This window comes from Piliocolobus tephrosceles, chromosome 1 (assembly GCF_002776525.5).
Source record: "Piliocolobus tephrosceles isolate RC106 chromosome 1, ASM277652v3, whole genome shotgun sequence".
NCBI classification, from domain to species: Eukaryota; Metazoa; Chordata; class Mammalia; order Primates; family Cercopithecidae; genus Piliocolobus; species Piliocolobus tephrosceles.
Window position 1 is genome coordinate 80,456,082 of NC_045434.1, and position 27,903 is coordinate 80,483,984.

Here is a 27,903-nt window from a genome sequence, read left to right on the forward strand (position 1 = left end):
TAACCTGAACTGCCTTTCCCCTCTAGCTATTTGCCAGGTAAGAATTTTCCTCAGTACAGTCAAGCAGCCTCCCGTGTCTGCAAATAAGGAAGAAAGCCCTGTTCTCCCAGCATCCCATCCCTGCTCCCTTCCTGGGCTCCTTTCCTGAAGGTGGCCTCCGGATGCATCTCGGTCCACAGAAGACCTCTCCTCTGAGAAATCAACCTACATTTTGTATCTTTCAGCAGTTTTGTATTGTGCCATTTCCCGAGAACATCTTCTTTCCTAAAGCATAAAAAGCCCAGGATACAGCCCAGATAGCATATCACGAGAGAAAGGCGGAAACCATTCTGGCTCACAACTTTAATTGATTGCTTTCCCTCCACTGGGCCCACCGGGTCGGCTTACATAGCTCACAGCTCAGTGCTGCTGAAAGAGACCCAGGGCAAGAAACAACCAGTGAATGCCACTGGAGCATAAATGTTCACAAAATTGTAGAGAAGGGGTGACAAGAGGCAAGCAGTGGGGCAGGGAGTGTCACTGATGTCCGAAACCCCAGGTCAGACCAAGACGCAGCACAGCCACTGCAAAGGAAAAGGATGAGATTGAGTTCTTGGCTTCTCAGGGACTGGGGTGCTTTCACCATCAATGCTCTCCTGCCTCACATGGCAATGATCTTTTTATCTCCATTCTCCAGTAAGTGCCTTGCTCAAACATGGGAAGCAAGGAAGGCCTTTACTACGTCACTAACTCCTGAACAAGGGCACTACAGAAACGTGACTTAGAAAAAGTTCTAGACCCAAAGGGAGCTCCAAAAATAGGTATGTGCATGTATATTCATACACATACACATGTATATACACACAATAGTGTATACTAATATATACACACATATATATACACAATAAATGTGTGTATATATCCCTATAGATTCCTATATATGTGTATATATCTTTTCCTATATATGAATTTGGTTCTATATGTATATATATTCCTATATATGTATATTTGTGTGTGTGTATATATGTATATTTTATGCACCCACACAACCACACTCCTTTTCTGGTATCTGTAAGATACCACAGGTCTATTTCTATTGTCCAGGTATCTGTAAGAATCCACAGGTCTATTTCTAGGAAGGCCTTTCCTGGGCTACAGGAAAGAGGTCAATGGCATTCCCACTTTAGAGAAGAAAAGAAAGTGGATGGGCACAGACAACTGGGCACAGCCAGTAATAACCTGGTGCTCTAGTTCCACCACCTCAGAAGCAAGTCAAAGGCCAATGCCTTCCCCTGCCTGGACACTAGAGACATCTCCACACTTCCTGCTGTCCCCTCTGGCCAGTAAAGGCCTCTGCCATACAGGGGTGCAGTGTCCACAGGGGAAGTACGCTGATTTTTTCTGCAAAAACATTATGTGGCTTGTACACAGTAAAAACACTCATTCATTTTGCATCTTCATTCTACCTGTTGCAATTTCATTTTTGTTTCCTACATCCTTCCATGGGTCCCTCTAAGACAGCTGGTCCTAAAAGCCAGACACTTTATATTGTGCCCACCACCCACAGCTCCATCCAAATTAACAAGGGCTTGCATCTCTGAAATTATCTGAAATGTAGCTGTAGCTTTATCTTTACAATGATAATAATAATAAACAAAAATGTTTGGAAAGCTGTATAACAGTTGCCTTCCTCCCCCCAGTGCCTGCCACAGAATGTGCACGGTATTCACATGGAACTAAGACAGTCAACAGGAATAAGCACCACTCGGCAACTACGTGGTCCAAGAATTTCAGCCAGCAATTCATCAAACCTCAGGACACTTACCTCAGCCAGAGAGAACTGCACCATGCTATCCTTGTCTTTGTCCAGAAGGCTGAATAGTTCTAAAACACCAGAGAAGGAATTAAATTAGATAAAGCTGTTCCTGGACTTGGGAACAGTCAGAGAGCTGCCTCTGTCTACCCCATCCCCACCTAGGGAACTCCCCTTTCCCTTACAACCCCTTCCCCTCCAGTCCCCACCTAGCCCCAGGGACCTCAAAAAGCTAGATCCAGGGCACACGATGAGCTTTTGGGGGATCAGATGCCCCCCTGCCAAAACAGACAAACCCTATTGCCAGCAGAGATGGTCCCTTTGGTATCTCCATCCTCAGAAGCTTTATATCAGAAACGTGCAATTACTTTATCAAGGTGCAGTGTTGTCAAACAGATGGTGGTTGTCTTGCTTGTGGGTAATCCAGCCCTTTAGCATTGTCTCTGGCTAACTGACCTTGACTTACTACAACATAACACCTACCAAACCTCAGTGCAAGGAAAAAATCCCTCCCTAATAAGATATCTAATCTCAAGGCCCAGTATGGCAGGAAAATGCCTATTGCCTTCCAGAGGGCCCCCTCCATCCCTTCGCTGGGAGGAATGCTCTCAATATGATCAATATTGAAAAACAAATATAAATAGACATTAAAAGCAATCTAAGAACAGTTACTGGGACTCATTCATCTTGGCCTAGTGACTGCGCACTGTAGATACACAATAGTCTGGATGGCAGCTTTGTAAGTCTCCAAAAAAAGGCAGCCTCCGTCCTGGATCTGGCCAGCCCGGACTTCCTCAGCCCCTTCGGGTCCAGTTGCCCCTCACCCCCAAGGTGCCAGCATTACAGAAACCCTGTCTATCATTTTCTGGGCCCCTGGCCACCTAAAGGCAATGTCTGGTTCTGCCCCTTGGTCCTGCCCTTGCCCCACCTTGCACCTTGGGATTAGTAGGATGGCGCTGGAGGACAGAGTGACTCACTGAAGAGGGTCTCCAGGTGGATCATACAAGCCACAAAGCTGTCAAAGTTGATGCCGAGCTCGCTGCACGCATACCGTAGGGCAATGGTCTGCTGCACCTGGCTATTGAGGGTGTAACCTGAAGGCAGAGGGGGCCTAGGTCACGGGTGGAACAGAGGACTCAGCACTGTCTCCCATAAACACTCAAGGAGCTGACATTGCAGGGGCCCCTCTGTGGTTCTGTATCAATCTACAACCCAGGTCTGACTCTGCCTTCTCTAGAGGATCCCAGAAGGCGTCCTGCCATCCATCCCTTTTCTTGTAGCCACTCCTCATCAGGTTCAGCCTCATTCCACGTCCAGCACTAACACCAGCACCAACTCAGCCATGGGTGACATCAGCAAGCGAAAGCAGAGAAGGTGAGGCAGCTGCCTGTCTGGCCAGTTCCTCTCTGTCTCCTTCATAGCCCCATCCTCTGTAATTGCTGTCACCTTTCCAGCAACAGGCAGAGATCTTGGAAAAATTCTAAAATATTATGCTATATGGAATCCAGCAATATTCTCCCTTTCCTGGACAGGGAAGGTACTCAGCAAAGCTCTGTTGTTGCCTTGATATCCCATATAAGATAGCTACAAATAATGATCATTAGCAATCATCATCATGAGAATAAATATTTACAATGTGCATGCCTGGATCCCAAGACCCTGTCTACAGGATGTGTCCTCACCTGCCTTCCTAAGGGCTGTCCTCATCTCGTGGGCATCAATGGTGCCCGAGTGGTTATAATCAGTTTCCCGATAGATCTCCTAAAGCAGGAAAGAAATCCCAAGTAGAAAACAGCCATTCACAGCCCCTACCAGAATCATCTCCCTCCACCACACTGCTTCCTCAAAAGGCCAGGGACACATTCAAAGAGAGACCCTATTGACTCCTCCCAAGAAGGTTTCAGAGCAAAGATAAGAGCTTGGCCAATGCTGGCCCCTTTGCTGTCTGAACAGCAGGGCTTTCAGGGCAGTGATTGGCATGAGAGTCTCTCATTGCCTTCTTGTTCCTTCATGATCAATGTGCCCAGGTCTCAATAGTTTTGACCATGATTAGCGGATGTGGTCAGACTATGATGGACCAGGAATGAGTGTAAGTGAGGACTAGAACAGAAGAGAGGATGCCCAGAAGGAAGAGAAGAGTTACCAGACACTTCTGAATCTTCAGCCAGAGCGTCTTGAATTCCACCGGCCCCAAAGTGCCCGTTCCATTGCTCTAGGCACATTAAAGACCAACGTGATTGAGTCCAAATTCTACATGCCTTAAGGATTTCTTTCTCTTGTGAGCTTGCACAAGTGCCTTAAGGCACTTGTGAACCTTCCATGTCTGTGGCAAGCAGAGCAGTAGGGGTGACAGCGTGTAACAGGTTAAAATAAAGATTTAAAAGTCAAACACGCACCAAGACCCTCTTCCGAGGCCAAGCACAGAGCTAGGAAAAAAGGGCAAGTCATGAGCTGGCCAATCTGCAAAATCATGAGTACCCTAATCATCCTGTTTTATTTACAGGGTGGAGCTGTATGATCTGTAAATTCACTTCTAGATTTACATTTCTGTGATTGATCATTCAGCTAATTAGAGTTTATTGGAATGTCAAAATATTATGGGAAAAGACATCAGGAGCCAGGAACCATGGGATTGGGAGTCTAAGCCACAGGATCTGCCAATAGGCCAATATACAACCAAACAAGAGGATATTATGAGGGATTTTCTGTGTCCAATTTACATTTACTCCATAACTTTTTTTTTTTTTTTTTTTGAGACAAAGTCTCACTCTGTCGCCCAGGCTGGAGTACAGTGGTGTGATCTCAGCTCACTGCAACCACCGCCTCCAGTGTTCAAGCGATTCTCTGCCTCAGCCTCCCAAGTAGCAGGGATTACAGGCGCCCGCCACCACACTCCACTAACTTTTTTTTCTTTTTTTTTTTTTTTTTAGTAGAGATGTTTTCCCCATGTTGGCCAGGCTGGTCTTGGACTCCTGACCTCAAATGATCTGCCTGCCTCAGCCTCCCAGAGTGCCACAACTATTTGTTTTTTTGACACTGTGCTAGTCAATAGGGATTTCGTTTTGAACTGCACTTACACTTCTAAAGTTAAGTCTCTTAGAGACTCTGCAATTTTCTCACCAATCACAACTAATCAATAAACGGTATGTACATTACAGCACCAATGTTAAATTTTTGAAATAGCCCCAGATACTCGGGAGGCTGAGGCAGGGGGATTGCTTGAGCCCAGGAGTTTGAGGCTGCAGTGAGCTCAGATCGTGCCTGTGAATAGCCACTGCACTCCAGCCTGGGCAACATGACAAGACCCCATCTCTGAACAAATCATTAGAATTCGAAAACAGACTATCACTCTCACCTCCTTTAACTAGCCAAACAAAAAGTCTTGTAAGCCTCATCCTTTAAGAAAGTCAGTTTTATTGGATCTATAATCTGCACTGAGTGTTGAATGCATCATAGCCTTCAAATCCTTACTAATAATTCAACCAACACATCTCAGAAGAGTAGTGTACAAAGGAAGCTAACACTCGGGTCTAGGTACTCTACAGACCTGTATCTCATTTCATCCTAACAATAGCCACACAAGCTAAATATCATTATCCCATTTTCCAGGATAAACTGAAGTTCAGAGCATTTAGCAACCTCCTCAAATTTATACACCTCAATAAGTGGTAGAGCCAGAATTTGGACCCCTGTCTGTTTCTAAGCCTTTGTCCCTTAACACCAGTGGTCTTCAATTCCAGACAAAATTGCTTGCAGAGACCACACCTACGGAATCAGGATCTCCAGGAATCAGGGGTTTTTGTTTGTTTGTTGTTGTTGTTGTCTTGGTTGCTGTTGTTTGAGACAGAGTCTCACTTTCTCACCCAGGCTGGAGTGTAGCAGTGTGACCTCTGCTCACCGCAACCTCTGCCTCCCAGGCTCAAGTGATTCTCGTGCTTCAGCCTCCCAAGTAGCTGGGATTACAGACATGTGCCTCCACGCCCGACTAATTTTTGTATTTTCAGTACAGACGGGATTTCACTGTGTTCCAGGCTGGTCTCGAACTCCTGGCCTTAAGTGATCTGCCTGCCAATGCCACCCAAAGTCCCGGGATGACAGGCATCAGCCACTGTGCTCAGCCAATTTTTATAATTTTTTTCCATCACTTTGTAGGACATGTGAAAGCCTGTATTTTTAAACTGTATTTTTAACACCCCATGGGTGATAAAAGTACTAATACATGCTATAGTACGTGAAACATCATGTTCAGTAAAAAAAAAGCCAATCACAAAGGACCACATATTGTATAATTTCATTATATGAAATGTCCACAATAGGCAAATTTACAGAGACAGAAAGTAGATTAGTGGTTGCCTAGGGATGAGGGTGGGGGTTGGGGGAAATGGAGAGCAACTGGTAATATGAGTACAGGGTTTCTTTTTAGGGTAATGACAATGTTCTAAATTATGTGATGATTGTTGCACAACTCTGAATGCACGAAAGCCATTGACTGATATACTTTAAATGAGTGCATTGTATGGTATGTAAATGATATCTCAATAGAGCTGTTATTTTTTTAAGGATTCCATGGGTATTTCTGCTGATTCAGAACCACTGCCCCACACCACCTAAACTGTGGAACAGAAACTCCTGAAGAGTGGCAGAGAGTCACGCCCCTCTTGGAACCGTGAAAGACACAAATACCATTGGGAATAATGAATGGGTAGATTACAAGGCAACTCTCAAATCTAAACTGAAGTCAACAGACAGGGTTTGATGACAGTGATTCAGAAACCAAGGAACTATTTGCAGTAAAGTGAATCAACACTTAATAGTTCCTTGTGGCCCACAAATTAAATTGTTAAGCATGGAGCAAAGACACGAGGGCTAAAGAGCCCCAGCCTTTTGCAGGGAGTGGCAGCCTGAAGCTCAGAGACCAAAAGATAGCACCAGCCCTCCATGGCAGATCAGCCATGCAGAGGTGTGCACACATGCTCTGTCATCCAGGACCACCCTGCATGACAACCACGCAAAGGAAAATCCTTCCTCCCCCACAGTTAATGAAAGAACCCACAGTAAAGATCATCATGGATTAACAGAGCTCATCATGGATGCGGCCCCAAGGAATGGAGAAGGACCCTCCAAGGCTTCAATTTTTAAAGAAATCACCTTCACCATCAGCACTGTGATGAATGGAAACCTGGACCCACCGTAGGCAAAGCTCTAAGGAAGTGATGTTACACCACTCACCCTCTGTGCCTTCACACCTAGAAGGTTCCTTCCACCTAGAATGCCTTAACCTTCTCCATTCCTCCCGAAAACTACTGCCCATTTGCTATAGATTGAGTGTTTTTGTCCCCCAAAATTCATATGCTGAAACCCAATCCCCATGTGAGGGTATTAGGAGATAGGGCTTTGGGAGGTAATTAGGTCATGAGGGTAGAACCCTCAGAAATGAAATTAGTGCCCTTATAAAACGAACACCAGGAAACTCCCTCACGCCTTCTACCATGTGAAGTTATAGCAAGAATATGCCATCTATGAACTAGGAAACCGGCCCTCATCCAGCACAAAATCTACCAGCACCTTGATCTTGGACTTCGCAGTCTCCAGAACAGTAAGAAATAAATTTCTGTTATTTATAAGCCACCCAGTTTATGGTCTCCTGTTATAGCAGTCAGAACAGCCTAACACATCATACTTCAATATCAAGTGAGGGTTAAATTAGATCAGGGAGAACCAATAGGTTTTATCTTGTGTGATAATTCTAAACTATCAGTAGTGGCTGTCCACAAGCCATGTTAAGATTCTGAAGCAAAGATCAGATAGTGATGTGGAGAGCTGAGGAAGCAGGAAGCAATAGAGGGTGGGGGTGGGGATGGGTGGAAATGAAGGGGAGGAGGAAGATGAAGAGATGAACAGAGTGTGGAGGGAGGAGGTACACAAATGCCCCATGCTTGCTACCTCCAGATTACATTATTTTAAATAAGTCACCTAAAAACTGCACACCTCGGTTTCTTTACCTGTGAAACGGAGATAAACTCAAGCTTTTTGAGGCACATCCATGATATGATACATTTTTCCTTTGAGGCTTCAAGTACAATCCCTGACATATGCTCCATGCCTGCTCGTTCCCCTTCTCATTTTTTACCCTTCCCTTCCTTCTAGCTGGAAAAGGTGGAGGAGTCTTTAAAAACAGGACGAAAGTAAAAAAAAATACAACATTTAAAGGATACATCCAACAGACTGATCATTTCCCTGCAAGTGTTGATGTTGAATCCATCGAATGTTATGTCTGTTCCTAAATATTTAAATAGAAAAGGGGAGTGGGAGTTGGATCATTTGAAGGTGAGGGAAAGAACCTCCAAGGCAGAAGACCCTCAAAGATACCATCCAAGAGTGTGGAGCCAAACTTGGTCTCTGCCAAGAGAGCGTCATGGCAGGCTTGTGGGCAGATGTGCCTGAGCCTCCTGGTGCCCTGGGAGATAGAACGGACAAGCGCCAGCATCCAAGTACAGCATCTGAACCTTGGCTTGGCTCCCCACAAGCCACAGACTTCAGCAAATTAATATATTTGTGCTTTAATTTCCTCCTCCATCATATGGGAATAATCATAACAGTAACAATGACCATAATTGCCCCAAAGACTGGTTGGGTATTAATTGAGATAATAGAAGTGAAGTTTTAGCCCAGGCTTGATATATGATAAGTTCTTAATAAAACAGCTAACTTTATATGGCTAGGTATTGTTACAAGTACTGCACAGATACTCTTCAAAATAACTCCATGTGGTAGATGCTATCATTATACCCATTTTATAGATGAGGAAACTGAGTCCCAGAGCGATTATATGATTTGCTCAAGGTCACAACCAGTAGGGGGCAAAGCTAGGACTTAAATGCAAGCCAGCCATCTCCACAGCCTGAGCTTTTAATCACAACATACAGCCACTCAATGACAGCTGCTGCCCTTCCTCACTACATTGCAGGCATGTCACTGGAGCTCCAGCCATCCCTGGTCTCCACCCTCACCTTCCATATACCTGGGAGCCAAGACAGGTGCCAAAGACCCTGCAACCCCCTCTCTTTCTCTCCACTGTTCCACAACTGCAGGAGCAAGAGTGGTTTGGAGAGGAGATGGGCCTGTGCTCTGGGCCCTGGGGATCCATCTGCTCAGCCCTGGGTTCATCCCTGGGAGGGGTATGACTTGGTTCCTGGGCCAAGCCTCTGCTTCCTGAATTCTCAAGCCCAGTCCTGCTGCAGTGAGTGAATGAGAGCCCATCATTCACTGGAAGACTTAACCTGGCCCATCCCTGGACTCGGAGAGAAACCAACTCCCTGTGGCTTTCTATGGGCTGGGGCTCAGAGGGGAGATGCAAATCTTTCCTCCTGAGTGCAGTTTGACCCTCTGACAGCTCTGAGGCTTGCAAAAATCTAAAGATGGGGAACTGAGGACAGTCTAGGAGAGTCGGAATCATCCCTCCTTCCTCCTTCCCCCAAGATGTGCTACAGAACTGGATCTTTCATCTGCAGAGGTTTCCACGGTATCCAAGTTATTAATTTTGTGAAAAAATTTCACTTAAGTCAGTCCCAGCCCAGCTCTTTTTCTCCTGGGACTCAGCCTGCAATTTCATTTGACACTACGGAGCTTTGTTCCCGCAGGGCCTGGCTGGTTGCCAGCGCCAGCCCCACCTTCAACTCCACCATCATCTCCCCCTCTCCTGCCTCTCCTTCTTCCCCTCTTGTCTTGCTGGACTGAATCAGGACCCCTGGGGTCAGACACCAAAGCCCTTTCTCCAACCTGTGGTGCTCCCAGCCCAATGCCTGCCCCTCCCTCACCCCGTCCCAGCACCTGCTACAGATTTTCTGAAAGACCCCGAGAAGGAACTTACGTTTGGAAAACACCTCATTCAAAAGCATCTTGAGTGCATTGGCAGTAATCTCAGAATCCTAGAAAGAGGAACCCAAATGCAAACCATGTCAGGCCCTGACAAGTTGTTTCAAGACAATGAATTAATGCAGTGCTTCCTCACAGTCAGACACCGGGTCCACTGGCCCTGTGACTTTTGTTTTGTTTTTGTTTTTGCTTTTGTTTTTGAGACAGAGCTTTGCTCTGTCACCCAGGCTGGAGTGTAGTGGTGCGATCTCTACTCACTGCAACCTCCACCTCCCAGGCTCAAGCGATTCTCCTGCCTCAGCCTCCTAAGTAGCTGGGACTACAGATGCATGCCACCACACCTGGCTAATTTTTGTATTTTTAGTAGAGACAAGAGTTTCACCATGTTGGCCAGGATGGTGTCGAACTCCTGACATCATGATCCGCCCCCCTCGGCTTCCCAAAGTGCTGGGATTACAGGCATGAGTCACTGTGCCCGGTCAACACTGTGATTTTAAAAGCAAGTGACATCTTTAAAAACTCAAATTCTCCTCTTCTTTTGGGGACCCCAGCAGCCTGGCCAGAGGTGTGTTAGTGCCATGAGTGTGGTATGCAGCGTGGCAGAAGACTGCCATGCCAGGGTCCTGCTGCCTTTCACAGGGCTCTCTTGAACAGGGATAAAGTAACAGGAACAGCAATGATAGGATTGAACCAGATGTGCCAGAGCCAGTGTGGAAGATCCTTAAATCCTCATAACAGTTCCACAGCCATTTTCGAGTTAAGGAAGTCACGATTTTGTAAACTGCTGAGAACTGTATACATACAACATCATTTGTCATTTTCATGTGACGTAATTGCTTGTGGTTTGTAGCTATCAAGAGGCAGAGCTGGAACCTAAGGTTGGTTCACCCCAAAGTGCCAGCTTTCCCCACTGCACCTACGGGAATTGGTATTTCACACGGGAGCCCATCTCAAACTGGGGACAGAGATTGAGAGAATAGGATATTCTGTGTGCATCTGGGATAAACACTGAGTCAGAGGGAAGAGTCATCCCTTAACTCTCAGACGGAGGACAGATCTCAGGCCGGATGACCAATGAAATGCAGAGAAAGGGTGTTGGGCTGATGTCTGGGTCCCAGTCTGAACCCAGTCCCTTATTCATCATGTGACTTTAGCCCAGTCACTTTCCATCTTCCCATCCTCCACTAGCCAGACCCTGGCAATTCTACTGGAAATGAGAGAGGCAAGAGCTGCACAAAGCAGTGTCTCCTCTGAAGACAACTGGCCTCACCCCAGCACAGAGTGGTCAGTCCCAATAATAAGGCCTGAGGACCTGGGCCAGGCACGGTGGCTCACACCTGTAATCCCAGCACTTTGGGAGGCTGAGGCGGGTGTATCACCTGAGCTCAGGAGTTCGAGACCAGCCTGGCCAATGTGGCAAAACCCTGTCTCTACTAAAAATGCAAAAATTATCCAGGCGTGGTGGCTGGCATCTGTAGTCTCAGCTACTTGGAAGGCTGAGGCACGAGAATCGCTTGAACCCGGAAGGCAGAGGTTGCAGTGAGCTGAGATCACGCCACTGCACTCCAGCCTGGGTCACAGAGCGAGAGTCCGTCTCAAAAAAAAAGACCTGAGGCCCCTTTAAAAAGCCTCTGGGGTTAGAAGACCACCCCCATTAGCCTGCCAGGAAAGAAATGGGATGTCGAGAGTCTACATTTGGACCTTGACCCCATCTCTCATGAGGCCTTGTACTTCAGCCAGCTCCTTAACCTCTCTGTGCAGGTCACTTTACAAGCAGAGCAAGGAGAGTGACCAATACTGCCCCATGCAGCCAGAGAGAAAAATAAGATAAGGTGCATGAAGAACTATGCAAATATGAGCTTATCCTTTCATCATTCTTGATGTTCTTAATAAAATATGACCCCTTGGCAGCTAAGGAAACAAGGTTTTGTTGGCAAAAATACTGGCCTATAAATCCATCTAAAACATAAATTGGCTTATCTTTGCAAGGGTTTTATTCAATAGCTATGCAAAGAAACTGTTCCCAGGTTTTATTTCCTGCGAGGGATTCTGATGTCTTTTCTTCTATTTTATCCTTAAGTCTAGAAAGTCGCCCTGAGCTTCCCTTGGAGGGGGGTGGAGACCATTGTTTTTTTCCTCTTCAGGGTCCCTTTCACACACTTTATTATCCTCCAAAGAGCAACCCATTCACTGTATTTATGGGGCGGGTTTTGACATTTCAAGTCCTGGCTATGCTTTGACTTATGGCCCCCACTGGGCTGCTACCAAAGTGAATTCAAGCCAGGGCAGGGGAGAAGGATCGGGGGTTCTTTTTTCTCTACTCCAAGTGCCCAAGTTACATTCATGTCAGGCAAAGCTTGGATTCCTCAGGCTGCTGGTCTCCCAGAGGGCAGGCAGGGCTGCAGGACAGTGACAGGGAACAGGGCTAGTCCTGCACACTAATCCCAAGCCAGGTTAGCTGAGCTGGCTTCCACTTTGACTGGGCAATCCCCACTCTGAAGCATATCGATTTGGAGAGGTTTTGCCATCCCAGCTTTTTATTCAGAGGTCCCAATCTGACAGGGCCAATTTGCAAACAGAAAGCATTTGGCAGGACCTGGAGATCTGGCTTTTCTATTTTCTCAAGAGTCAGTCAATGCAGCAAGATAAGTGGCCTCAGTACCAATTCCCAAGCAATGTAGGAAAGGTCCTCGATCTTAAGACAGGACGGTGATAAACACAGAAGCTGGGGGCCCCTGAGATCTGAGTCTCACCCTTTTTACTCCTAGAGACCTCAGGGAGTAAAGATTGAAGTGACCTGAGCATTCCTGAATATTCTCCTGCCCACCTGGGAAGCCGTGTTTGCCCTCCACTCACCTTCTCTGCCAGCTTCTCAAACAGGCTCTTGAACTGGCCGTCTTCCTGATCCACCTCACTGGGATGTGGCTAAAAAGCAGGACATTTGCAAAGTTAAAATGGGAATCATCAAGGAGAATGAAAGATAAAGATTTAAAATTCATTCCTCATCCTTTAGTATCTATGATGTACCTACTGTGTGCCAGGCTTTGGGCTAAGTGGGGGCACATGGTGGTAAACCAAGAGAAAGCCAAGGTTCTGGCCCCAGGGAGCTTACATTCCAGCAGGGATGAGCAGGGAGGCAGCGCCGGGGCCTAGCAGTTTTCTCTCTAAGTGATTTGGTGAAGTGAGCCCCACCAACCCAGAATTTCTGAATTCAGGTTACAACCTGAACCACTTTCAGAAAATGACACCGACACCAGAAAATCTTGGTGTGAATCTGTGGACTCCTAAGGGAACCACTGATAATTTTCCAAGGAGTCAGAACTCCAGAAATTGCGTGAAAACTTGGGGTCATATTTAAATGCATTTTTGGCTGGGCGTGGTGGCTCACGCCTGAAATCCTAATGCTTTGGGAGGCTGAGGCAAGCAGGTCACGTGAACCCAGGAGTTTGAGACTAGCCTGGGCAACACGGTGAAACCCCATTTCTACAAAATTTCAAAAATTAGCTGGGTGTAGTGGTGCACGCTTGTAGTCCCACCTACTTGGGGAGCTGAGGTAGGAGGGTCGCTTGAGCTCAGAAGGCTGAGGCCGCAGTGAGCCAAGACTGTACCACTGCACTCCAGCCTGGGTGACAGAGTGAGAGCTTGTCTCAGAAAAAAAAATTTTTCTTAGCTTTCATCAGATTCACAAAGAGCAACATGATTTCAAAAGTAATTGAGAACATGGCCTAGTAGAAAGAGCAGAACTAGAACCCAGGAGTTCTAATAGCAGAATGGCCCGTTACTGGACACTATCTCAGGGCTCTGAACATCCATGGCCTCTACTCTAATAATGACTTAACCTGACCATTTTCATGGGGCCATTTTGGGAATCAAATGAGAGCTAATGTGAGTCAAAGTCCTTTGGAAATTACAAACCAGTATACAAATGCTTCTGTCCAGAGACTTTCTGATGTGACAATGGGCTCTGCCCAAAATAGAACAATGCCTAGTTGTCACCACAAGACAGAATGGAAAAGTGACAGCTTCCCAGGTGACATGAAATTTCTAGAAAGCCGGGTCAATTTCTTCCAAAACTATCACTAAAATGAGTACGAAAGGCCCAATATAGCTTGATGATGCTGTACTCATAAGGATAACCACTGTAGTGATAATACTTGTCTTTGTTGAGTACTTACTACCTGTCAGGTACTTTGCATGGATTATTTCATTTAATATTCATGACTGTCCTGTGAGGTTCGTCTCATTACTGTCCACACTTCACCAATGGATAAACTGGAATTTTAAATGTTACTTAATTTTAAATATTATGTAACAGGCCAAGATCACACAGCCAGTAAACAGTGAAGCCAGGATTAAACTCCAGCCTATGCGTCTCTCCACCACCCTCTGGAATGATTATCACAGAAGATGCTCTCTGCATCTGACTACTCTCAGCCTCTCTGGGGCTGTTTCCTCACAGGTAGAATGAGAATATTAACGTCTACCATGCTGCTTTACATAGAAGATGTGCTAATCTAAAAATACATCTAGATTTTTAGAAGAAAAAATGATAAACACATCGTATCTCATCACACATCTATGATTTTAAAGTGGTTTTGTAGGGGAAAAAACAACATTATATCATTCATGTAATGCAGTATACCAAAATCTTGTGAGATGTCCATAAATTCTGGACATGGAGTAATATTCTATTATTCTGGGGAAAAAGCATAAAGTTGCATATAAAAAAACAACAACAAAACAGTATATGGATATGGACACACACAGGCGCAGAGCAGGCACCCCGTCACTATTGGCTATCATTGGACATGAGGGAATTTTTGGACACTGGGAATGAGAGAAACGTGTGTACATGGTTGCAACTGTGGTTCTTCACAATTTGTTCATTCAGAAAAAGATTTACTGAACACCTGGCACATGTTGGGAACTGTTCAGAACCTGCGTCTGAATGCAATGGTGAACAAGGCATAGTTTTTGTTCTCAAGGAACTTATTATAGTAGAATTTTCTATTTGCCTGATACAATTTATATGAAAATGCTTTGCAAATGGTATGGCAGCATGGCAAAAGCAAGGAATTATTTTCTTGTTATTCATTATATCACATGTTGGGAATATCTTTACAACCTTGCTCAAAGTGAACATGGCTAAATTCCAAGAGTGTGTTTGTTCACCCTGTAATTTTTCCTTCCCTCATTCAAAGCAGGTGATTCTGCCCTTCGAATGTCCAACTGTTTGTGACTTGAAGATTTCTGCAGGGAGTAAAACAGAAGTTCCTGAAGGCAATAGCCCTTCCTGTCTCCTGTAAAGTCCTGAGTCCCCTGAGGACATTATCTGTGTATTCTGGAGTGTGTGTGTGTGTGTGTGTGAGAGAGAGAGAGAGAGAGAGACTCACAGCACAGAGAGAGTGCCCTAAAGAGAAAAAGCAGGGTTTCCCTGAGACCAAGAAGATGTTGAAGTTTGCAGGATCTTGAGGATATGGGAACCCTTGAATGGCTCCTTAGCCATGTCCTGGTACCTCAGCAGGGGAGGCTGGACCATTGGCCTGAGGACTCCCAGTTCAACAAAGATTCTAGGCCCCATGCTGAGCACAGAAGCCCAAGAGCTGTCAATCATAAAGGAACCTGTGAGCTGACCACAGGGGTAACCAGTATGAACCCAGGACCAGAAGAGACTTCCTGTTTCTTGGGGGCTTTAGAAAACCCCAATACCATGGGAGGTGGAGATGGGAAGTCCCAGTAGTGACTAAGATTGAACTCCTGCCAACCTGGTGCAAGGGGGGCTTAGAATCAGTTGAAGTTGATTTAGCAGAACCCTGACCTTCCCACACAAAAAAGGAGGGAGAGTAATTCTTAGCACCTGAATTCAAGCTCAGCTCCATACTCTACACTGGCAAACGGCAGCCTTTCTAATATGCCTGGGACCCATAGAAAGAGATGCCACTGTGAGCGATAAGTCCTCCTGGGAGCAGTGAGAAGGCTGAGCTGGCATCGGCAACTGAGGCGACGGTAGGAGGGAAAATTCTGCCCAGCTCAGATCACCAAGAGTCACAAGCACGGAAAAGGCCTCTGGTGCCAGGTATTGCCACCGACTCGAGGGAGGGGCCGCTTTTGACCACTGGCTGAACTACAGTGCGCAGGGAAGCAGTCACACCAGTTCAGAAACTAACTGGAATCACTCCCCATCAGAGAAATGCAAATCAAAACCACAATGAGATACCATCTCACACCAGTTAGAATGGCAATCATTAAAAAATCAGGAAACAACAGGTGCTAGAGAGGATGTGGAGAAATAGGAACATTTTTACACTGTTGGTGGGACTGTAAACTAGTTCAACCATTGTGGAAAACAGTGTGGCAATTCCTCAAGGATCTAGAACTAGAAATACCATTTGACCCAACCATCCCATTACTGGGGATATACCCAAAGGATTATAAGTCATGCTGCTATAAAGACACATGCACATGTATGTTTATTGCAGCACTATTCACAATAGCAAAGACTTGGAATCAATCCAAATGTCCATCAGTGACAGACTGGATTAAGAAAATGTGGTACATATACACCATGGAATACTATGCAGCCATAAAAAAGGATGAGTTCATGTCCTTTGTAGGGATATGGATGCAGCTAGAAATCATCATTCTCAGCAAACTATCACAAGAACAGAAAACCAAATACCACGTGTTCTCACTCATAGGTGGGAATTGAACAATGAGATCATTTGGACACAGGAAGGGGAACATTACACACTGGGGCCTATTGTGGGGAGAGGGGAGGAGAGAGGGACAGCATTAGGAGATATACCTAATGTAAATGACGAGTTAATGGGTGCAGCACACCAACATGGCACATGTATACATATGTAACAAACCTGCACATTGTGCACATGTACCCTAGAACTTAAAGTATAATAATAAAAAAAAACTTCAAAAAAAAAAGAAAAAACAGAATGGGACATGCATTTTCTATCTGATAAACTCAAAATAAAAACCCCCAGGGCAAGATGGATCCTTATTTGGCACCATCTCATGCATTGGCAGAAACAGGAGCCTGTAAATGTGACACATGTCAAATCACAGAATATGTCTGCCCTCACCCCCGTTCAGCCGAAGATGCCAAGCCCAGCAGCTGGGAGCACTCCGTGTGGCATCTGCAGCCAGAGACACGTCAGTGTTGGATGGAGGGGTGCAAGATGGGCCTGTGCCCCCATGTAGATGGTCTTGCCCCACCCCAGGCCCACTGGCCACAGACACAGCATGGCTCTCAGGGAGCAGCAGCACCCAACATACCCATCACCCGGCACACCCGCCATCTGAGGGCAAGGACAGTACATTGAAGGCACAGTGAGGGATAAAGGGAGTCAGGTGGTGAACCCACACTGCAAACCCTACATATTTCTTCCTCCAAAGTCGGCTCAGAACGATCTCCTCCATGGGGCTTTCCCAGACTAGGCACTCCCCCAGCACCCCTCAGACTACATGTCCTCAAGTTTAGATGGGTTTTCTGGTGTGTTCTTTTCTTCATCTTTTGTGTATATTTTCATCATTTGTCCTCCAAAAGACTGGAGGTCAATCCAAGAGCAGGACACTAGATCTGTTCTCCCATGGACTTCTCTATCCTTCACAGAACAGCTTAGGCACAGTGGGTGCTCTATCTGTGGTCCTGCTTATCAAACGTGGAAGACGATGCTAAGACCTCCCCCAGGGGATAGGGATATATTACAAAGCCTGGGTTCCAGGGCTACTTCTGTCTCATCTTCATCAGGAAGAGACAGGGACTAGAAAATGTTGTGGCCCTAACTAATAAGAAGTTACCATCCTTAATACATAAAGAATTCTGAGGAATCAATAAGAAACCTGGAATGACTGCTATGCAACAGTGTCAGAGTTTGGCATACAAAAAAGATTGCATACCTCATGTGGGTTTCCAGCTACCGCATCCCCAATTTCTCTGAAATACAAAGAAAGAAATAAACCTAACATGAGTACAAAAAGTACAGCTAATGGCTGGGTTCTTTGAGGAAGATTTTGGCCCTCCTGAGAGATTGGCCTCACACCCCAGACTTCATTTCCTACTAAAAACTGCATAAACAGAATCTTTAGCCAGGATTCGTCTCCCTCACCTCCTCAACCTCCACCCCACCCTGAGTTTTTCATCAGAGACAAGAGCTTCCCAATGCAACTGGCCCTTCAAGGATTCCAGAGTGTTCACCCTGATGGATCACTCCCAGGGACAAGAATGGTAACTGGGGTAAGGTAGGGACAGAATTCCCCAGAAGGATGATCCCTGTTGACATGTCCTCTGGGGCTGAGCCAGCAAGCTCACAGTCCTTGCAGGGGTGCATAGATGTTGTGTGTGCTGTGGGGTGTGTATGTGTGTATCATATGTATGTGGTGTGTGTGAATGGTATGTATATAGTGTGTATGTGGTGTGAGTGTGTGCTGTGTGATTGTGTGGAGTGTATACTGTATGTACATGGTGTGTGTGAGTGGTGTACGGTGTGTGTACTGTATGATGTGTGATGTGTGCAGTGTGTACGTATGGTGTGTGGTGTGTTTGGTGTGTGTGGTATGTAATGTGTGGTGTGCATGTGCTTGTAGTATGTGTGCTGCATGTGTGGTATACATGTTGTGTGTGTGATGCATATGTGTGGTGTGTATGTGTAGTGTGTATAGTTTGTGTAGTATGTGATGTGTGTGATATGTAATACATAATGTTCGTGTGTGTGTGGTGTGTGGTATATGTGTGTGCATGGTGTGTCCGTGGTGTGTGTATATGGCACGTGTATAGTTATGTATGGGGGATGTATGTGGTATATAGTGTGCAGTGTATGACTGATGTGTAGTGTGTGTATGTGTGTGTACACGGTGTATGTGTATCATGTTATGTTGTATGTACATGGCGTGTACATGTAGTGTATACCTGGTGTGTGTGTGTTGTGTATGTGTGGGGTGTGTGTGGTATGTATGTGTGGTGTGTGTGCATGATATGTGTGGTGTATATGTGTTACGTGTGAGTGGAGTATGTGTGTGGTATGTGGTATGTATATGTGTGTAGGTGGTACATGTCATGTGTATATGTGTGTGGTGTATACATAGTGTGTGTGAGTGGAGCATGTGTGTGGTGTATGTGTGTGAGTGGAGAATGTGCATGTTGTGTATGTGTTTGTGATGTGTATATGTGGCATGTGGTGTGTATGTATGTAGTGCATGTGTGTGGTGTGTACATACATGGTGTGTGTGAGTGGAGTGTGTGTGTTGTGTATGTGTGGCGTGTGGTGTGTGTGTGATGTATGTGTGTGGTATGTGGTGCATGTTTGTGTGGCGTGTGGTGTGTATGTGTGTGGCATGTGTGTATGTGAGTGGTGTGTATGTGTGTGGTGTATGTGTGTGGTATGTGGTGCGTGTTTGTGTGGCGTGTGGTGTGTGTGTGATGTATGTGTGTGGTATGTGGTGCATGTTTGTGTGGCGTGTGGTGTGTACGTGTGTGGCGTGTGTGTATGTGTGTGGTGTGTATGTGTGTGGTGTATGTGTGTATGTGTGGTGTGTATATGGGGGGTGTGTGTGAGGGGAGGAGAGGGTACTCCGGTCCAGGTCCCGCTCTCAGGGCCTCACATGCTCATTCTGCAGGGGTGGGAGCCCCAGTCCAGGACGCTGCTGGTCTCCTGGTTCCCTTTCTCTCCTTGACCTATAGAGCAAGGTGGAGGGGTAGGAGGGGGACACCCAGTGAAGGGTCCTTTGGCCTTGTAGTTTCTTAGAGCTTTCTTCTGGGAACATGTACTGGGAACTGGGGTGGGTCCTGCACCTGCATGGGGCCACTTCCCTTTGTGGGCCCACAGACAACTGTTCCCCACCACTGAGGGAAGGAGACACACAGGGCCTGGGCCTTCCTCTCCGAGAACACTCTCAAGCAGAACTCGCCGTCTTTGAAGGGCTCAAACATGGATGGCACCACCAGGTACTCCCCAGGGGGCAGCCGGGCCCGGCCAGAGACCTCCCACAGGTTGACATAGGTGCTGGTGCGCGCCGAGGGCTGGTAGTCCAGGAAGAAATCCCGGCCCACGTGTGCATCTGTGTGACTCTCTAGCTGCGCAAAACAACAGGCAGAGTCAATTTATTGCTAAATCCTGGAAGATGAGAGCCCAAGAGTTCAGCTTTATCGTGCTGATTTAGGAATTATTGATTTTTACCATTGCGCTAAGAATCAGGAGGCCACGGATTCTGCTGTGAACTCACTGTATGTCAATCATCAAGTGTATTTTGAGTGCCTTCTGGGTGCCAGGCCCTGTTTGAGGTATTGATCTTACCTTTGTGACCTTGACCTGTGGGCCTCCCCAGTTAAATGAAGGTTGAGTAACAGGATCTCTAGTGTGCGCTCAGCTTCTGTCTGGATATTTTTCCTCTCTAATCCAATAGACTCTTTTATTCTGCAGCTGTCTCTGGGAGTGTGGCACTGACCTTCCCAGTACAGGCCCAAGGCTGGAGAAAAGAGCTTAAATCCTAGTCCTCAAGCAAAAGCTGCCACAAAAATTTGCTCACCTTTGACTATCTGGGAAAACCGCTCTGCAAAGAGACTATGATGGTCAGTCTGGGAGCCCAGGGACGCAGCTCTAAAAGAGACAGGCAGTGGGGGCAGCCACAGCTAGGCCTAATCCGGAGCCCCCCCAGCCTCCCCAGGGCCTCGACTCTCCTCAACAGGCGATGATGCTCTCCAGGACCCACTTATTTGTTGCGGGGAGGTGGGAGGCTGTTGGTGCATGACACAGGCTAATTAGTGACTGCACAGTGCTTCCAAAACACAGGTGCCAACATTATTATTGCTGTAATTAAGCCTCCCCATAGCACTGCGTCTTTACGATCAATCTTCATCAAGATGCCTGTGACAGAGGCCAGGTGCTGATACGCTGCAAGGGCTATAACTTCTGTGAGACCTGGAGCTGAAATGTCCACCCCAGAGTGGACAGTGTTCACCCGTGGTCATCAGACCCTCTTTGGATTACAGATCTGCTAAGCAAAGAAGGAAGCAGGCCACCTGCCCCCACTACCCTAGCCAGGACTCCACATAGAGCCCCCAGGAAGTCCTCACTGACCGGGCCACTAGGGTGCCCACGGTCCTTGAGATTCTCCCTAAAAATGCTTACACTCTGGGCAGGAGAATGCTGGCGGTGTGGCCAGCGAGGACGTGACCAAGGCCTACATGTCATGAGTTAAAGGTCATTCTTGCCATACCTGATGGTAGCAAAGGGAGGAGACAGGGCACTGGCAGGAGAAAGCACTCAGGAGAGTTGAAGTAGGGAAGCTACTCTAATTTGGCTTTGGTTGGGAAGGGGGCAAACTGAGTTCCAGCAAGAATCCAGGGTGGAGCAAGTTAGAGAAGTCCTATTTGGGAGGCCAGAGTGGGGACTGAAGAACACTGAGGCAAGATCTGGGTAAGTCTCTGTCCTACCAGGGACCCCAAGTAAGTAGGTGCCACAAGGTCCCTGGCCCCCACATCTGCCCTTGACATAGCACAGTTCAAAATGACAGGATGGAAGTTGGGCAGGCTTAACTAAGGGTGGTTCTCAGTGTGGGGTCAGGATCAACAGCAGCACCCCAGGGTAACTTGTTAGAATGCAAATTCTCAGGCCCCACCCTAGACTGAAAGAATCAGAAACTCCAGGAGCGGGGCCCAAAAATCTGTGCTTTAAAAAGCATTCTAGGGGATTCAGAAGCACATTCTAAGTTTGACAACTGTTGTCCTGAAGGCCCCCGGCACTTGCAGAGCACAGGATCCAGGGTAACACATTGAGGGCACTGTGAGGTGCTTTGCTGGAGAAAGCTCCAAATGCCCCTCTCACTCATAGAAATGGGGCATTTCTGATGGGAACCACCATCACCCAGACTTAACTCAGCTTTGGTTTTAATTATTTTCTGGTAGTAGGACTCAACTCCTAGCAGGAGGCTGGACCAAATGGAGCACTAGCTGAAACAGGGAAGAGGTGAAAGCTCCTTTCCATAAGACATAACCATCAGTGTGCCATATCAGTTTACTGTTGCCTTGGCAACATCCAGAAGTTACTGCCCCTTTCCATGGCAACAACCTGACAACCCAGATGTTAACACTCTTTTTCTAGAAATTTCTGCATAATCTGCCCCTTAATTTGCATATGATTAAAAGTTGGTATGAGTGTGGAACTGCCTGTCAGCTGCCACTCTGGGCTCACTGGCTTTGAGGTAGCCCTGCTCTGCAAGGACCTCTGCTACTGCTCTACCCTGCCACTTCAATAAAAGTTGCTGTCTAACACCACTGGCTGGTCCTTGAAATTTTTCCTGGGTGAAGCCAAGAACCCTCCCAGGCTAAGCCCCAATTTGAGGGCTCACCTGTCCTGCATCAGTAAGAGGTATTTGCTCTAAACCATTCACTTGCTTGTCTGTTCCCTCCGTAATCAATAACATGCACTTTGTGAGCCAAGGGCAGGTGGACCAGTAATCTGCAGCCTTGGACCAAGGCGTACACTAGACCTGATGAATTGAGCCTTGTTGGCACATGCTTCATGGCTAGCCAAGCTTGAAAACCCAGAAGAACTGGGGTAAAGCTGCAGCAGGGTGGATACACCTCTACCTAATTAGTGCAACTGACTCCAGCAGGAGGAAGCCCAGAAAGAACACTGGTTCTCAACCTTGGCTGCCCTTTGGAATCACGTTGTTCAGACCAGCAGGGGTATGGGGGAAAAGGTCACCACTGTTCCTTCTATGAGGGCCTGACAGATGGGACTTGCAATGGTCCTCACCCACTCTCAGAGCTACCAGCCTACTCATGTGGTTTGATTCATGACTGGATCATGTAAGAGCTGTGGAACAACCAGCTTCTATCACAGGAAACAGATGCTGCCAGCCGCCCATCCTGAAGGCAGCCAAACTATTTCTCACCAAAGGAAGGAATTTCTGTCAGCACTCACACACCTCCTTGGGAACCTGTGGGGCAGAAGAAAAGAGCAGGTCACCTGAGAGCTTCAAGGTCCTCCTTCTGCTCCTTTTCCTCCCTTCCTATGTCTTGCAGACAGACTGTGCAGTCCTGGGGCCACTGAGGAAGACGTTTGTGCTAAAGTGAGAAGCCAGTCAGCATTTCTGAAACTGGAACATTATTGATGAATTTCAAGGCCATCTATAAACAGGATCCTAGAAATCTGGTGGGGGCCCACCAGATTTCTAAGTTCTACTTTCATACTTTTCTAGTTGTAGAATCTACCAAGATCTCAAATTCTTCAAGAGTAATAGCCTTGGGCTTTCAATGAGAACTAATCTCTTCTTATAGACCTTACAGACCTAGAGTCCAAGATCAAGAGCTTGACCAGAGTGAGGGAATCTCAGTTAACCTGAGCCATAGTTTATTCTGCCCTTGGCTGTGGTGAAATGGGTCAAGAATAGGCACGTGACCCAAGCTGAGCCCATCAGAGACTTACTTCTCTGGGATTTCTGAATCAGAACTAACAGAAGGGGCACCTTTCTTAATGCTAGTGATGTTAGGGAATGAAGAAATCTAGACTAGCACAATGCCATCAACACTAAGGAGATGTCAAGAGAAATAATCCTGGTAGTATCTAAGTCCCTTGTCCCAAGCCTCCATCTCCTTCCCTTGCTTTGGTTTCATGAGCTGGTATATTCTTTTCACTACCGTGGCTCAAGTTAGGCTCTATTTTATGCAACTGGAGGTGTTGACTCCCACAAGAGAGTAGCTCTCAGATCCAGAGTAGGAGCTTCCCCATGCCTGGGGTTTCTATGCCAGGCTAGAGAAGAGGATTCAAACCCCCCAATTTGTCCCTTTCCATTCTTTGTCCCTGCCACATAGGCCCTTTTGACCAGAAGACCATTATAACCATTGTTTGTGACTTAGGTCTATGGTCAACTGCCTATAACTCTGAGAAACAACAATATTAGGGAAAATGCTAGCATGCTCACTTCTGGAGCCCCCTGTGTCAGTGGCAGCAGAAGCAGAAGAGTCCAGGGTCATAGTCATTCCTCTAATTTTGAGTGTAAAACCAAAATCACCCATGCAGAGGCCTCACAAGTATCTTCCTCTTGGCTCCTGGCCTAATAGCCTTTACACACCCTTGGCAGGGGCTTTCCTAACCCCTTGGGCCATCTTTTCACAAACAACTTGACCACCTCCGCTGCCATCAATATGCTCCAGATTCACCCTGCCAAGAATCACCCGATAGGAACTGAGCCAGGCAGGTGGGGCCTCTTGGTGGCACAAATCCAGAGCAACAAGGTAAGGAAGCAGGCCTTAGCCACTGCCCGTGGGTGGATGGAAAGAAACAGTCATCTTTGAAATGCAGGATCCTGACTGCAAATGACAGACTGGCCTGGCATCACTGCAGGAAGATAAAGGGGAGAGAGAGGAGGCCAGACAAGGAGGGCTCTTTAGCCTTTGGAGGCGCCTGGCTGCTTCTCAGTCAGCAGCAGGTTTTCATCCTCAATCCAAACTCCAGTTAAAGCAAGAGGAGAGAAATACAGGAATAAGAATATGGCACCCACTCCCTGCAACCCCAGCTACTCCCTATAACCCCAGCTACTCCTGATACCCTCTTAACCTGACTTTTAAACTGTTTTCACTTACGGATGTCATACTCTAAATTATATGCCTGTGGCCAGATGTAGAAGGACCACAGATCACATACACTGGAATATTTTTTAAGCAGCTGTAATTTGATGACTAATAAACTGATATGCTTTATATATTATTTATGAGTGCAAATGTCATGCCACACAAAGCTATTTCAGTCCCTTTGAAAGAATGCTTTGCTGGTCTGGTTATATAAGGTAGGCCTGGCCGAGTGTGGTGGTTCATGCCCGTAATTCCAGCACTTTGGGAGGCCGAAGAGGGTGGATCACCTGAGGTCAGGAGTTTGAGACCAGCCTGGCCAACAGGCGTGAAACCCCATTTCTACTAAAAATACAAAAATCAGCCAGATGTGGTGGCGTGCACCTGTAATCCCAGCCACTCAAGAGGCTGAGGCAGGACAATTGCTTGAACCTGGGAGATGGAGGTTGCAGTGAGCCGAGTTCACAACACTGCACTCCAGCCTAGGCAACACAGTGAGACTCCATCTCAAAAAAAAAAAAAGGTAGACCTGATGGATGAAGAACTGAGTAGCCCACACTGCATCCATGCCCACCTACTATCGACTCTCCAAAACCATCATTTAACTTTCACACTGTCAAGAAATATCCTTTTGGCTGGAATGTTCTCCCTTGAAATCCAGCTCATCTTTCAAGGTTCTCATCAAAATCTCCTCCTCCATGAAGCTGAGGTGACCCCAGCCCATTGTGTCTGGTCCCCATCACAGCAGATCTGCCCTGCTCTGTTGCCAGTGGAGTGTGCATTTGACTTTCCACTTCAGATTGTGGGCACCTTGAGGACAGTAACTATGTGATATTCCTCCATGTCCTCAGCTTATAGTACAGCACCCAGCACATAGTAGATGCTCATTAAAGTTTGTTGACTTGATGTGCATACACTAAGTGCCTAAACAGGTTTTTATCCCTTCAAACAGAGTCTGGCTTTGTGCTACTAACATTCTAGGTGGAGATGAAAGAGCTAAGCTGGAGTAGAATTGGAGCTTATTTATTTGCAATTCCTTTCTCCTGCCATCAATTAGCAATTATTTTCCAACTCCCATTCTTCAACATAAAATACACTCACGTGCCCGTGCATGTGCACACGTACACATATACACCCTAAATGCTAAAGCCCTAAATTCCAGAATATGAGAAATAAAGCGTGGGGTGCAGAAAGGATCTTGACAATTGCACTATTTCCTTACTGGTTTCTTATTACAATATTTTTTTCATACATTAATTTATACTGAGATATTGGGCCTCCAGTCAGCTCTTGGTCTTCCTGATTAGAATTGTATTTTTCCCAAGAAATTCTTTTAACAAAATTGTTTTAAAAAACAACCACCATAAGTCCCGCTGGAATTTGTTAAAAGGAGTCTTTGCCTGTATAAAAAAGTGGATTCCAATTTGTTTCTGGCTAGACTTGTCAAGACACAAAGGTCTTACTTTAATATATCTGTGAGGCTGTTAAGTCTGAGAGGGGTGGCTGCCAGGAAAACTGGCACGTTAGCCAGGGACTGCAGCATGAGCCCAGAGTCAGCTGTATTCCAGACTCCAGAGACACCAGAACTGAAAACGGGCACGTGGTTTCCATCACCCCAGCTCATGCTCTGTGTGCTCCAAGTGTCTCAAGGCCTCCCAGGGAATAGTTGTCTTTGACTCCCATATCCAGCCTCCTTCCCTGACTCAGTGATGCCCCTCATCCTCCTTGTGCCACCTCAAGTGCCTTATGCCCCCATGTTCTTGGCTCTTGTCCCTGGGGAAGCCTGTACTTGGAAAAGAGTCCAATGAACACCTGTACACTGAGCCCTCAATGACAGGCAAAGGTTAACGTGTCACACATCTCGGTGGTAACAGCAGAGACTTAAGCCATAGGAATGAATCTCTAATTGTGGAATTCAGGCCTCAGTAAGGCCACTGGGATTGTTATATAGGGGAGCAAGGGCACTTGTCGATTAGGAATACTCCAGCAATAAGAAAGATGTGCTACAATGACTGGCCAAGATATTCAGCCCCAAAGCATGAAGGACAAATCCAGCACAGCAGTACCTGGTAGACAGCATAGCCAATGCTAAGCATGCCCTGTCCTATCCTCTTCCGTCGCCTGCGATTTTTCTGCATCAGACCCAGCAGCACTGTACAGCAGGGTTCTCCGATGCTCTCCTCCTGGTCTTCATCTACTTCATCCAAATGGATTTTGAACTGAGGATTGGTCCAGTAAGTGGCTGGAAGTCACCCAGGTGATGGTGGTTCCCCATGTACCGGGTGAGGAGATGAAGAATAAAGCAAAAGGAAGAACCTTGATCATCCTAATGAATGCACAGCTCTGTCCAAACTGTGTCTAGTGAGCAGGCCTCAGAAAGTGTTCTTTACAAGGTGGTCAGGAATTTCCTCCTACCTCCCTACACATCCACACACACAGACATATCCCATCGCAATTGGAAATGTGTGCTTGTCCATTTGATCAACCAGGAGCCCAGAAGCGCTTGACTGGGAATATTCAGGATCCCGTGATCCGAGGGCCACACTGGGCAGCACTGCCTCCAAGTCTTCCTGGGGAAAGACTTAACGTCACCTTGCTCTCAGCACTTGACCTGTGAAGGCAAACCCACCTTCTGGAGGAAGGGAGATCTCTGGGTAAAAACCATGTCCCCAGGACAGAAGAGGAGAAAGTCCCAGAAGAGACTAGCTATGAAAGAGGTCTCTGCCTGACACTATAAAGACAACTGCTCTTGCCATCTGATTGACACCTATTTTCCCTCTGAGAGGGCCCCAGCTGCAGAGCACAGCCAGCAGCACCCCTGAGAACTAATCTGCTGTCCATCACCCCAGGGGCCTTACAGGATAGCTTCAGTGTCGCAGCCTACTGATGAGACGCACTTTCTTCAAGAGAAAGTCATTTAATAATGCATGAGGAATCACAATTGGCAGTTAAGAAGCAGTCCTGCCACACCACCTATGGATATTGAAAAAGACTCCTTCATTTCAAAGATGGCTTTTTAAAAATCTCTCAGAATAGTAAGTACACAAGCCAAGCCACAGAGAGGTTAAAAGGATCATCCAAGGACACGCAGCAAGTCTATGACAGAGTCCGGTGGCAGAGCATAATCGCAGAAGACATGCCTGACAGGTGTCTCCACTCTAGGGCCTCAACAATTTCAATAACCATGTGCCCTGGAGGAAAAAAGAAGTGGAAGGGCATGGGATTTTTCCTTACATCCTTTAAAGAAGAGTCTAACTTGAAAAATAACCAGGCATTCACAGGTGACCAAGAGCCATTGATTATCACTTTTCTTTACAGTAGGATTTCTTTTTCAATTCCACCTTCCCAGAATTCCCACTTCCAGGTTTGTTTGTTTGTTTGTTTGTTTGATTGATTGATTTTAGGGCTCAAGTGTATGGATTTTAAAGTCAGATATCTGTGGATTCCAGAGGAGACAGAAAAAATTCCGTAATCGCCTATACTTCCATCACTACCAAAGGGCAGGAACTATCCATATCTTCCTGACAGCTAGTTGAAGGATGGGATTGTGATTTGGTGTTTGCAGATACCTTGGACACCCCCTATGGTTCTGAGCTCCGAAAATGATCCATGCAAATCTCCTACACATTTTCTTTTTTTTTTTTTTTTTTTT

At 46.5% G+C, this 27,903-nt stretch overlaps 1 protein-coding gene across 1 annotated transcript in view; it reads right to left on the reverse strand.

The window, feature by feature from the left end:
- Positions 1-327: 327 nt before the first annotated feature.
- The window catches only part of CAPN8 (calpain 8), a 73,648-nt gene continuing 46,072 nt past the window's right edge, over positions 328-27,903 (reverse strand). Inside the window, exons 10-21 of the mRNA XM_023203535.2 lie at positions 26,318-26,493; positions 22,610-22,621; positions 19,543-19,754; positions 17,582-17,618; positions 12,524-12,592; positions 9,663-9,720; positions 8,008-8,072; positions 3,936-4,004; positions 3,475-3,553; positions 2,770-2,886; positions 1,805-1,863; positions 328-563 (exon numbers count right to left, since the gene is read on the reverse strand). Of these exons, the coding sequence (XP_023059303.1) occupies positions 540-563; positions 1,805-1,863; positions 2,770-2,886; positions 3,475-3,553; positions 3,936-4,004; positions 8,008-8,072; positions 9,663-9,720; positions 12,524-12,592; positions 17,582-17,618; positions 19,543-19,754; positions 22,610-22,621; positions 26,318-26,493 (977 nt within the window). The 3' untranslated portion in view covers positions 328-539. The remainder of the gene's footprint in view (positions 564-1,804; positions 1,864-2,769; positions 2,887-3,474; positions 3,554-3,935; positions 4,005-8,007; positions 8,073-9,662; positions 9,721-12,523; positions 12,593-17,581; positions 17,619-19,542; positions 19,755-22,609; positions 22,622-26,317; positions 26,494-27,903) is intronic.